Raw genomic sequence first — 13972 nt, forward strand, 5'->3', positions numbered from 1 at the left:
TAGATTCGGTACTTAGATTTATAATGACTATCTTTTATATATTTGGTGACACGAAAATACTTTAGTGGTATGTCAGTGATTCAAACTCATTTAAAAATTTTTCTTGGCGATTTATCGAGCCATGATTACATTATTATTACCTTATTTTGGCTTTGAATATAGAAATCTTGAGATGGTTTTATTGAAAATGGAGATCATACTCACTAATCAATACTCAATTCCCATGTTTTTTGAGATACAGAGGAAACAAAAGAAATGGCTATATACCTAGAACGTCATTTTCTAATAATTGACACACGGACTAGCCAATCAATCAACATACAAGGACTACAGCTGAATAGTTTCATACTTTCACCTTTTATCAAAGTTTTATGCTTTATTTTAACTTTATTTACAGTATCATTTTTGTTAAAAACTTATCCATTTATATACATTTCATTTTAATACCTTTAAACATTGCCATTACAGAAATTCCTTTAGCTGCGTATATTATAGTTTATTATAGAGTACTATAAAATTATTCAGAAATATCTAAACTAAATTATCTACCCAACTATCTAAATCGAATAGCAACGTTACAATGAGCTTATAAATATGTGATAGTATTATGAAAAGTTGTATCTTCTATTATTATTAAATATAAACATCATCAAACTTTTTTTGAATCAGGAATCACAAAATTAGTTGAACTTTTAAAGTTTGATGAAATAATTTTGTATAGGTTTTTGCCTTTTGGAGTAAATACCTTATTCAATCCTTGATAATGGAGTAAATTATTACTATTTTGTGTGACTTAATAGTTGATATATTTGTAATGGTTAAAAAAATATGAAGCTAGATACAAGTAATATACATTTTACCGTACACTATGAGGTTTGAAGTTTGAACCTTTGGTTTTTACATAAAAAAACCTTTTGAACAAATCTACCTAAGCTAAATAAAAAACATTTTCACATAATATATAGATGTGAATTTTGAAAAAAAAAAAAAAAAGATCGAAATGGAAATATCATTATTTTTTCATTTTTTATTTATTTTTGAACAACAAAAAAATATCATTAATACAATTGAAACTTTCAACATTAAATTTAAGTTTCAAACAATTCAAAAACCAATTTCTTTTCGATTTTTAACATTGAATATAATATTCAACAATTTATCAAACCACGTTATATTAATAACATACACTACTCCCCGTCGACACCACCAACTGCCGCCACTGTCGCGCGCCGTCATCACGGCCCCGCCATTACATCATCACCACCCATCACTGTCGCCGTTATTACATCATCACATCGCGCGGGTACCGTTCTAATAGATATAGATAGATGTAGAAGATAGAACATTTGGTTTTCATTTAAAAAAGCCATATACAATGAATCAATGATCCTATATTTCTGCTCGAATAAGGAAGGTCATATGCTCACATGCTATACATGTGAAGATTTATCAAAGCATTAAAATGGAAAAAAGAAAATAATAAACAGATTATTGGGATAAAAACAAAAAAAAATTAGTAACGCTATGCTGGTATTCATGGAGGAGGATTCCCTCAAGTTAGCCAAGCTCTGAAAATTAGTCTTTCACAACAAATTGTAAGTAAGACTTTTACCCACCTACTAGCCTTTCACAACAAATTGCTAGTAAGACTTTATTCACCTACTAGTATTTAACAATTCAACAAACAAGTAAATCAAGGTTTAATAGTCTATAGTTACCATTAATCAATTATTTTAAGGGATTTGTCAAGTCCAGGGTTGTCAATAAAGGAATCATATACATTGCACCCAAACCCAATATGGCAAACAAAGTCTCACCATCATTTCTGTCCCTCTTAAAACACTGCAAAACCCTTAAACCCATTACACAAATCCACACCCACATCATCAAATCGGGCCAACATTCTGACCCATTCATCACTGGACACCTCATTCTCCAATACACTCTTGTAACCCCCAACCCAAACACAAAAACCCTGCATCATGCCCATTCCATCCTGACCCATTTCCCTTACCCAACTTCATTCATGTACAACACCCTCATTCGGGCTTTCTCCGAATCCGATCACCCCCGTGACTCGTTCGCTACGTTCCTCACCATGTGCCGAAACAACGTCCAGCCCGATAGCTTTACTTTCTCATTTGTACTTAAAACAGCTGCTAGCATACAATGCAGTAACATAGGAGTTCAACTGCATTGTTTAGGGGTGGTTTACGGGCTAGATAATCATTTATATGTCGCGACTACGCTTATTAGTATGTATTCTGAAGGCGGGTTGGTTCAGTATGCAAGAAAAGTGTTTGATGAAATGTCTGAACCGAATGTTGTCGCGTGGAATGCTATGATTAATGGGTGTGTTAGGTGTTGTGATGTAAAGGGTGCAGAAATGTTGTATAGACGAATGCCGGTTAAGGATTTGGTTAGTAAGAATATTATGCTTGATGGGTATATGAAAAGTGGTGAGGTTTTGCTAGCTAAGACGTTGTTTTTTGAGGAAATGAATGTTACAGATGATGTTTCTTGGAGTACTGTGGTTGTCGGGTTTTCTCAAAACGGGTGTTTTGATGAGGCATTTGGTCTTTTTGTAGAGTTGCATAGGCTCGGGTTGAGGCCTAACGAGGTAAGCTTGACGGCGATTCTTTCTGTGTGTGCACAAGCCGGGGCGTTTGAGTTTGGGAGAGTTTTACATGGGTATGTAGAGAAATCCGGGGTTGTTTGGTTACGTTCTGTGAATAATGCATTGTTGGATACTTACGCTAAATGTGGTAATATTGATATGGCGCGTTTAGTTTTTGAAAGAATGCCCGGGAAAAAGAGTATTGTTTCTTGGACAACAATGGTGGCAGGATTGGCTATGCAAGGGTACGGTGAACAGGCTTTAAACGTCTTTCATCAGATGGAGAAATCTGGGATTAAACCTGATGGGATAACCTTTGTTTCCATTCTTTATGCTTGTAGTCATGCGGGTTTGACTGAACAAGGGTGTCGGTTTTTTTACATGATGAACAATCAGTATGACATTGAACCAACTTATGAACACTATGGTTGTATGGTTGATTTATATGGCCGCGCTGGGGAGCTACAAAAGGCTTACAATTTCATAATTGAAATGCCAGTTAAACCGACCGCTGTTATTTGGAGAACTCTTCTAGGGGCTTGTAGTATTCATGGTAATGTAGAGTTAGCTGAGAAAGTTCAGATAAGACTAACTGAACTAGAACCTAATGATTCTGGTGATCATGTTTTGTTATCAAATATTTACGCTGTTGCTGGAAAATGGAAGGATGTTGCGACTGTAAGAAAGTCAATGAGCAGTCAAAGAATCATGAAAAACCCCGGTTGGAGCATGATTGAAGTCGATAAAATCATGTATAGTTTTGTTGCAGGTGAAGAAGAAAACGAGGCCACGAAGGAGGCTTATAAAAAGCTTAGAGAGATTATGTTGAGAATTAGAGTTGAAGGTGGGTATGTTGCAGAGGTAATTAGGAGTGTTTTACATGATATAGAAGAGGAAGAGAAAGAAGATTCAGTATCAATGCATAGTGAGAAACTAGCGCTTGCATTTGGGATGTCAAGATTATGCAATGGAAGTATGATAAGAATAGTCAAGAATTTGCGGGTATGCAAGGACTGTCATACAGTTATGAAGCTTGTTTCCAAAATCTATAGGTTGGATATTGTATTGAGAGACAGAAGTCGATTTCACTCTTTTACAAACGGTTATTGCTCATGTAGAGATTACTGGTAAAATGATACAGTAATTATACAGAACGGTGACTTGATATAGTACTCTAATTTGACTATAAAAAAAAATAAGAACATATATACATAAACAAAAGCTGTTAAAAGAATCTGATTTGACCAATTGCCTTGATGATCTCTTAAGTTGCAGCAACGGTTACATAACCATCATCATCATCCTCGTCATCATTATTATTAGAGTCCAAGGTCTCACCTTGTTCACTTTGGTTTGCCATCGCACTTCCCTCTGGCGGCGGGACAGGTGGGATAGGTTGACTGCCATCGTCGATAAAATGTTTCGCTGAATCAAGAAATTGAGCAAAAAAATAGACTTGGAATCAGTCATCATATGATGCTAAATGAAATAAGCATATAAATTGGAGCCAAGAACACTTGAAGAGTATCTACACTTAATACCTGATATCATAATCTTCATTGCAATTGCCTTTGCAAACTGAAATTCTCCTTCGTGAGCACTAATAAATTTACCCTGAAATAGGGTACGTGTGCAATAAACGTTAGATGTGAACGGATAATTATTAATAAGGTCCTTTTTTTGTTGCTTCGAGAGGTTTGATAATGAACTTGTCATATCTGCCAACTCTTCTGATAAACATATTACATATTTCAACATGTAAAATATATGTAACAAGGGGGACTGGATGCAAGTTATATCTACTGAATCTTGTTTTCCCTATATTCTTGAAATAAGGACATTATAATGGCAGTTCAATATTTACTTACCTACAATATAAAACTACAACTATTCAAGGCTAAAAGTATTGTTTTAGAATGTAAATGGCAGGTGCCAAATTTCAAAAAAGTACATTAAGAACTTTACCGATTCCCTGTACACGATTGCCACGAGTTGATCAAGTTTAATTTGATGCCTCAAAAGAAAAGGACGTAAATGCTTCATGTATAGCTGTTTAGCACCCTGTAGAACAACATAAGATTTGAACATGATTATTTCCTTGAAATGCCATTTATATTGGGTCCTGTTAATATACTAAAAAAGCATGCTTACATCGGTAGTGGGAAGTTGAAGCCAAACTAGAAAAGCAAACTTCATGTGATGGTAAAGGGGAACCCTGAAAAGCCACCATTAGATGTGTACCATCATGAGATTTTGTTAAACAAATTGGATTAAAAATGATACCATGATATAATTTTGTCAGCAAACGTCTCTGCAATGCTAAAAGTCCCATATGCTGCAAGCAAATGAATAATTGTTAGATTTGAAAGAAAGAAGGATAATACAACAAATAGTTGATGAAATATCTGATACATGTTAAGAGAACTTCCATTGAAGTATAGGTCACGACATCACTAACCTGCCCAGTATACAAGACACTTTTGTTGCTCAATTCTATTGCGTGACTCGATCGCTTTAAAAGTAGAGTAAACAGGTATAATAACTCCCACAGAACAGCTGCAGAAAGAACACGCTATGTTAAGTATAAGGTACACATGTTACGCATTTTTTAACATTAAAGAACTTAAGAACAATCAACTTAAAGTAATTGAAATATTTTAAAATTCAGAAAAGATAAGATAATAATAAGTCTTATTAAAATTAACTAGAAAAATCCTTCTAATTCTATATCAGGGGCAATGATTGAATGATATGAGGTCTTATTGAAAATAACTGAATGAATACATAAGTATTCAAAAATAACACTAAAACTCTGTGCAATCCTTACCATGCGGTTTTTAGGACTACGTTGGAACCAAGTGGGCAAAGAAGCAATCGCAGACCAACCTACACGAATGATAAAATCGCATGAGTAGTTGCATTCAACATGCAAGATGGAAGTTATCCTATAGATCCTGTATTCATGCCTGTTCGAAATGCACATAACAACTCCTCTCATAACCTGAATCACTCCCCATTCTAATATACCATGGTTCGATAACCATGAATATTATGTTAATTGTTTTAGCGATAAACAGTTTTTTTTTTCTTTCCAATATCCATGTTTGACAGTCATGTTTTAAAGAAAAAGATGCAACAAATCTATACAGAAATAAAGAAATTTATCGTTTTCTTTCAAAGAACTCTTTACCTATATAATATACAACATTTAGCTTATCCGTTAAATCATTTAGAGTCAAGTGTTCATATACCATTCGATCATGTTAAAATAAATGGACAATCGTCTGATACATTTTAATCATGCATGATTCCATTATATACAAAACTGAGTGATGAGTTTGCATCATAAGCCAATTACATTCACAAATTGAGGAGATAAATGTGTATTAAATACCAGATTGTCGAAAATGGATTCAACTTGCCAGTATAGATGAATTCATATAATCTATGTTCTTGTAATTTGAGTGAGATTGTCATGGCGTAAAAGCAGATATGGTTCAGTATTCCCTTGTTCCCTATATTGGTTATGTTCTTTCCGATTAACCTTGTAGAATTAGACACCCTAATTCTAAGGTATATCTAACTCTAACTTGCTCAATAAAAGGCATAGTTAAGGTGCATTTAACTTATCGAGATTTTTTTGGAAACCTGAAAAGGGCATATAATACCCGATAATGTCCTTCAAAATTCTTCTTTAACATGTACAAACACAAGAAGAATGTTGGTGCATCAAATGTATTCTAACAAATACGGTCAAAATTTAAATCATTGGTACATTGAAAGCCAAAAAATCTATAGATATATACACATTTTTTTTAAAAATTTAAAAAAAAAAAAAAATCCAAAACATTTTTGAAGGCTAATCATAAACAAAATTCATTGATGAAGGTTAAAGAAACAAATTCATTTCAATAACAACATCCTGGCAATTTGAGCTTCCTCTGTTTATCTAATTATTATAATTTGTAATGCATAATAAACATTCATCAATTTTAATAACTAAAACATATATCAATTATATGATAATATTTATTATAGAAAAAAAACGCAAAAATTACAGATTTATTAAAGGTTAATAATCAATTAATCATTATAAAAATAGAAACAAAAATCGCATGTCTGGGAGTTTAGGAATGATTACCTCGTTTGGCATATTTGGGCCTAAAATCGACATCCTCCTATGATAGGAACCTGCAATCAGATTCTGTTTCCAAACCTCCTTTTGTAAAACAAATAAGTACGAGTAGTATTTTAAGGTTTCTTTTTTTGTTTTCTAAATTTAAAGTTGTCGGCAAGATCCCGTTGTTTTCCAACCCAACTCTTATCATTATTTTAGGTTCCAGTCCTTCAAGTTTGCTGTATTAATAAAAACTTCATCTAGCGTAAATGGGTTGGTGGCACATTCGTAATCAATACCTTGAAATTAGTCATCCGGGTTCAGTACCTGCTCCTCATATATGTGTGGGTTACATACGGAAGACCGGGTCTAATCATAAGGATTCGTGATAGTTTAGAGCAAAAGTAAGATAATTTATTCGTTTAAAAAAAAAAAACTTTGTTTAAACAAAATATAGTATGTTGAACCTGCCAAATAATTTTATACCTTGTGATTTATAGTATTCAGAAAAGAATGTTCTTCTGTTTCATGCTATTCTTTATGTGAAAAATGAAATGGCCAAAAAGTGGTTCGAGGTTGATTCGGCCTGCTCTACTTTGCCATATTACCCAAATCATTTGCCCCACCCATGTTGCCTCTAGTCGACAGATATGAAGCTGAAGTCCAAACATCATGATTCATTCTCCCGATAAGTAGTACAAAGTATAGTAACATTAGATACACAAATCAATCTCATCTAAGTTGTTCATTTCCATGCCCAAAAAATCCAGAATACCATACACAGGTTCGGCTTCTGAATGATATGTGTCACCAGATGTAAAACTATGAACTTTGCCCCCAACATGAACCCAACTACAACCCGCGGTCTTACTAACCTCAATCCCTCTCATCTTTTTCCGAATCCTCCCCATATTATCCCATTGTCCTTCTGATGCATAAACGTTAGCCAACTGCACATACCTACTTCCACTGTCTCCCCCAATCCTTAACAACTTTTCTTCTGCTTCTCGTGCTAGTTCAACATTCCGGTGCAGCCTGCAAGCACTCAAGAATGTTCCAAGTATAACCACATCTAGTTCTATGGGAATCTGTATCATGAACTCTCTTGCTCTCTCGAGTTTGTTTGCTCTTCCATAAAGATCAATCATACATGCATAATGATCAATTTCAGGTGTTAAATTATACTCTTCTGTCATAGATTTGAAGTACTTTTCACCCTCTTGAACTAAACCTCCATGACGACAAGCTGATAAGACTGCAATAAACGTTACCGTGTCAGGTGTGAAACCACTTTTGAGCATTTTATCGAAGAGTACAAATGCTTCATGTTCATAACCATGGTGAGCAAAACCAGCTATCATGATATTGTATATTACTAAATCCCTAAACTTAACTTGTTCAAAAAATCTCTGTGCATACTTAATGTTTCCACATTTCGAGTACATATCAAGTAAGGCACTTATTATTCTCCCATCCACATGAATCCTCATCTTTAATATGTATGCATGAATCTGTTTTCCAGGATCCACGATTGCTTGTATAGAGCATGCACCAAGCAAGCTTGCAAGAATCGAGTTATCAGGTACCATTTTTTCTTGGTCTATAAACATGTGAAATAGTTCAAAAACATTGTTACAACAATGACAGTTCAGATAACCAGAACACATAGCTGACCAGACAACAGAATTCTTCGACGTTAAAGAATCAAAAATCCTTCGAGCTTCTACCATATTGTGTTTTGAAGAGTATCCCACAATCATTGAACTAGTGGAAAACTTATTCTCAATACCAATTGTTGAATGAACCGATTCAGCATACTTCATATTGCCACACTTGCAGTAAACATCAACAATCCCACTACTAATAAATGGATTCACACTCGTTATTTCTTTCAGGATTCTAGCATGAAGCTCTTTCCCCATTTTCAAATTCTTTAAAGACGAGCAAGCACTTAAAACACTACCAAATGTGTGTTCATTCCATCTAAACCCGTTTTTCTCCATACAAACGGCCAAACTAACAGCATCTATATCACGCCCATTTTGTGTATACCCTGTAATCATAGTATTCCAAGAAACGACATCATTTAACTCCGGGTCACTTGAAAAAAGCTCCACCGCCATGTCTAACTTTCCTTCTCTACAACACGCAGCAACAACCGCATTCTTAGAAACCACATCCACTGATCCACATTTGCATCCATTAAATGCCTCGTACGCTTCACTAAAACACCCATTTTTCGAATACATATCTACTAAAGCACTCACTGCAAACCCGCTAACATTATTCCCAGTTTTAACCATAAACGAATGCAACTGTTTCCCATACCACGAATCTTTAATCTTTGCAGTCAAGTTACACATTCTAGTAAGCGTAAACTCATCAATCCATGTATCGTTACTCATACAATGCAACTGCGCGAATAAATCAACCGCCTTCATTTCAAACCCCTCGTTGTTTGCATAACCTGACAACATTGAGTTGTAAGTCACAGAATCTTTACATGGGGCGATATTGAACAAATTTTGGGCCTGACCCAAGTTATGGGACTTGATATGGGTCGATATTATGGCGTTCCATGTGAAAACGTTTCGTTCAGGCATTTCATCAAACAGTTTGCATGCTTCTTTTATCAGACCATGTTTAGAGTATAGATGTATCAGCTGATTGCATGCATATATTGTGGTAATATGACCGGATTTAATGGCGTAGTTGTGCGATTTGAGACCATCGATTAGTAACCTCATTCGTGATATACCCGAACCCGACCCGATTATGGGACCATTAATCAACAATTTCTGATGGAGATACACGGAGTAAAATCTTGAGGAGGTATACTAATATTGTACGAGTAATTTGTACATTATTTAATTTAGAATGCCACAAATGGTCCTTGTGGTTTGTCACTTTAGCGTTTTGCTCTCTGTGTTTGTTTTTTGTTGCAATTGATCCCTGTCTTTTTCATTTTCATTGCCAGAAGCCCTTGACACTGACTTCTGTTAGGTCAAAGCCGTTAGTAAGGCCGTTAGTAAGGGTATAATCGTCCATTTAAGTGTTAATAAGCCTCCTCACTGTTGCTTCTTTCCCATAACCATCTTTCTTCTTCAACCTGCTTCTTTCTCCTCCACCATACATTTATGACAATCAAAACCATTATATTCTAAATTCTTCCAAAATAAATATTAACATCAACAAATCCATCGAAACCTCGTTCCATATCTAAACCCATTATTGTAAATCAGATACAATATCTAATGTATAAATACAAATACCAACTAAACAAACTTTTTGTCACAACTAGATGAAAGATGTCGTACAAATTTAGATCATATAAACAAAAGAAAAGATTCAGATTATGTAACCAAATGTAAAAGACTAAAACTCATTATGTCACACACACATACACACACACACATATATATATATAGAAAGATTATTTTGAGAACCTTCAAAAAAAAAAGGAACTTTTAAGAACCTTTTCAATCAATTGTAACCATTAAATGAAAATGATCAAAGGCTAATAATTATAATGACATCTTTGTAATTAAATTTACAATTTAATGAAAAAAAAAGTGTGCTTTGTTGCTAAAAGGGCAAAAAAGGAATTGATTTTGACTTTGTATTTATTAAAACGGATCTTCAGGGGTACAAGGATTTTTAAACTTTTAGTGTTCATTTTATTTTATTATCCACTTTTTGGAATTTGTGTAGCGGTTCAGATTTGAGAAATAATATAGTTTAATTAATACAGTGACATTAGGAGAGACAATATGTTCACACACGTAATTGTTATATATATGCATCAAAAAATCTCGTAAAACTTTTTTTGTAAATTACTTACATACATGTTTGTTTACATGTGATCACCAACCATTCTCAAAAACATTCATTTATATATTTGCTACATACATAGACATTAAGTGAAACAATATGTTTAGACACACGTAGTTGATAATATATGCACCAAAATATCCCAAAAAATATTATTTACATAATATTTTTATACATGTGCTTATATGATTGTCTATGCACATCTGATCACCAACTAAACTTATGAAACATTTATCTATAGAATTGTTATAAAATAGTTGCATAGATGTGTTCATATGATTGTACACATGTGATCACCAACTAATCTCACGAAACATTTATTTATATAATTGCTACCTACGTATGCTCATAATATTATTAGGAGAAACAATATGTTTAAACACACTTAATTGGTAATATATTTAGACTAAAAAAATCCCATAAAACATTATTTATAAAATAGTTGCATACGTGTGTTCATATGATTGTCTACATGTGATCACCAACTAAGCTTATGAAAACAATCATCTAAAAATTGCTATAAAATAGTTACATACATGTGTTCATATGATTGTCTACATGTGATCACCAACTAATTTCATGAAACATTCATTTATATAGTTGGTACCTACGTATGCTCATAATACTATTCATGCCTTTATAGATCATGCATCGACATTAGGAGAAACAATATGTTTAAACACACTGAATTGGTAATATATTTGGACTAAAAAATCCCATAAAACATTATTTATAAAATATTTGCATACATGTGCTCATATGATTATCTGTGCACATATGATCACCAACTAAGCTTATAAAGCAATAATCTATAAAAATTATTATAATATACTTGCATACATGTGTTCATATGATTGTCCACATATGATCACCAACTAATCTCATGAAACATTCATTTTTATAATTTCTACGTACAAATGCTCATAATACTATTTACGTACATTGCTACGTAAAAATATGAATAGATGAACAATTTGTATCAAAAGCATAACTCATTTACAACATCTACTAGAAATATATGGGAAGATATTTCTAGAACTAAATTAGGCTATTAATCCGTATTCAACTTATATTACCGATCATTCTGACGGGTCAAACATCACCCTGTGAAGTAATGCTATATCAAGCTATTAATATAAAAAAAATAATAAGTCCAAGATATAAAAATTAGAATATTACTTTTAAAAAATAGTAATCAAGATTGAAAAGTGTATTAAATCTGTTTCTAATAAAACTCAAACAATAGAATGATAGATAATAAATGAACGAGATGATAATAATGATGATGGACACATTGAGAAAAGAGTGTGATAAAAGTTTTTGTAACAACTAGCATAAATTGATGGAGAAAAGATAGGATTTGTTTTCTTAATAATCTAATTAATTTAATTGTTAATAACAAAGTACAACAATACCCTTACATTCAATTAATAAAAAAGGTTCTTGCTTTTTTAACAGTTCTCAATATAACTTTTATCTAAATTATATATATATATATATATATAAAACAGAGAAAGCTGTGTGCTTCTTGAAAACCCACAACAAAAATACGATGAAAATCGAGATCAAGATTCTAATTACACATCATCACCATTTATCAACCATATAAACCACTGTAACATCACCACATTCGGGTGGGTTTGTCAGATCTGTACCCGTTTGGAAGAATAGGTTTAACCACTGTAACACCACCGTAACACCATCACATAATCAAGTATAACCACTGTAACACCATCGTACAACTTATTCGGTAATGAATTCGAAATCACCCACGGTAGTCAGTTCATCAAGCCCATATTGGGGTTGCGCATCCAAATTCGAAAGCAATGGAGGAAAATCATCAACGGGGTCATCAAGATGAGTGTAAGATCGTAGATGGTATTTAGGTGTGTTTGATTGCCTAGGTGAATAAGATCTGCTTTTCTTTTTATTCTTCTTATATGGTATATTTGTGTATGGATTGAAGTAGAGAACATAAAAGAAATTAATTCTTTCATTTTGATGAAGTGATGATGAGATAGATTTGTGATATAGGTAACATGGATCTATAAATAAGTAAGATAGAGATACATTATATATATATATATAAATATAAATTAAAAATATTTTTATCACATATAGTCCATGTGGTTGCTAAAAAGACGATTATGCCCTCACGTGGTTCGCACGTGATGGATTTAAAAGACCCAAACTAACAGAAGTTAGTGCCATGAGCTTCTGGCAACAAAAATGAAAAAGACAGGGAGCATTTGCAATGGAAAAAAAAAAGCACAGGGAGCAAAACGCTAAAGTGACAAACCACATGGACCATTTGTGACATTTTCTCTTTAATTTATTTCTTGCAGAAATTATTTATAGAGAAATTATCACAAATTATCCATTAGGTTTCCTTGTACTTTTCATTTTGAAAAAATTTCATTAGATCACCCTGTGGTTTGCTGCATTATCATTTTTTTACCCTATCGTATTTTTTTATTATTACTTCACCCTATGATGACTTTTTGTGTCATTAGAAACCCCTCTCTCAAACGGACGTTAGTATGGCTTCGTCAAAGCTCTCATGTGCACTGCACATGAGGGTAACTTAGTCATTTTGCTTATAAAACACCTATTTCACTTTCCCATTTCAAATAATCAGATCACATCCTTTTTTTTTTCAAAACAAACTATGAATGAAAGATGAAAAAGTTCTTAGAAAAAAAAACAACTAATCAAATCTATCATATCAATTAATAAAGATATAAACCCAATATCATCAACATCATCAGCATCCTCAGAAAAACTTCATTTCAGATTTCTTAATACAAATCAATCAAAATATATATAAAACCCATATAAAGTTTATACAAAAAAAAAACTCATATCCAAATCAAATAACTACAATACATGATATTAATAAGATATGAAAATTTCACAACCATATCTAAAAAAAATAAGACATCTAGCTGCTTATACTCTTTCATATGGATGTTGATCGTTTTATTGAAACTCAGATCTGCAAGATCCATAAATCAGAATCAATACATATCTACATATCAGATGGAGTCTACCCACCACCACCATCGGAGCACATACCGCTACCTCCGGAGCTACCCACCACCATCAATTGAGAAAAAAAAACATTTAACTGTTGCGGTGGTCCACCACCACCACCATCATCTTCGGTTGTCCACCACCGCCACCATCAACGGTTGATTCCAAAAGAACACGGGGATGATGTTCATAACTGATCTGGAGTATATGTATATATGGATCTTTTTTGGGTATTGTATAGATACATTATGTTTGTGTATGTGTATATATATAATATATACATATCTATACTATATTACAAAGCAGATTCTTTTTAGATTTTCAACATTGAGTTGAAATTTTCAATATTGATTTTGAATGAAATTTTCATCTAT

General features: G+C 33.1%; 3 protein-coding genes across 3 annotated transcripts; 1 reads left to right on the plus strand and 2 right to left on the minus strand.

The window, feature by feature from the left end:
* The first annotated feature begins 1798 nt into the window (after positions 1-1798).
* On the plus strand, positions 1799-3801 carry LOC122591874 (pentatricopeptide repeat-containing protein At1g74630). Its single transcript, XM_043764103.1, has one exon. The coding sequence runs from the start codon at positions 1799-1801 to the stop codon at positions 3746-3748; it is 1950 nt and encodes a 649-aa protein (XP_043620038.1). The 3' UTR covers positions 3749-3801.
* On the minus strand, positions 3701-7284 carry LOC122590825 (HVA22-like protein k). The gene is made up of 8 exons (XM_043762995.1): positions 6759-7284; positions 5445-5503; positions 5076-5173; positions 4901-4952; positions 4769-4832; positions 4583-4678; positions 4159-4231; positions 3701-4042 (listed from the first exon to the last, which is right to left on the minus strand). The coding sequence occupies exons 1-8, from the start codon at positions 6789-6791 to the stop codon at positions 3882-3884; spliced, it is 636 nt and encodes a 211-aa protein (XP_043618930.1). The 5' UTR covers positions 6792-7284; the 3' UTR covers positions 3701-3881.
* Positions 7285-7385: 101 nt separating this feature from the next.
* Positions 7386-9535, minus strand: LOC122590823 (putative pentatricopeptide repeat-containing protein At3g18840). Its single transcript, XM_043762993.1, has one exon. It carries the CDS (start codon positions 9479-9481, stop codon positions 7448-7450), a length of 2034 nt encoding a protein of 677 aa, XP_043618928.1. The 5' UTR covers positions 9482-9535; the 3' UTR covers positions 7386-7447.
* Between the last annotated feature and the right edge of the window lie 4437 nt (positions 9536-13972).

This window comes from Erigeron canadensis, chromosome 3 (assembly GCF_010389155.1).
Source record: "Erigeron canadensis isolate Cc75 chromosome 3, C_canadensis_v1, whole genome shotgun sequence".
NCBI classification, from domain to species: domain Eukaryota; kingdom Viridiplantae; phylum Streptophyta; class Magnoliopsida; order Asterales; family Asteraceae; genus Erigeron; species Erigeron canadensis.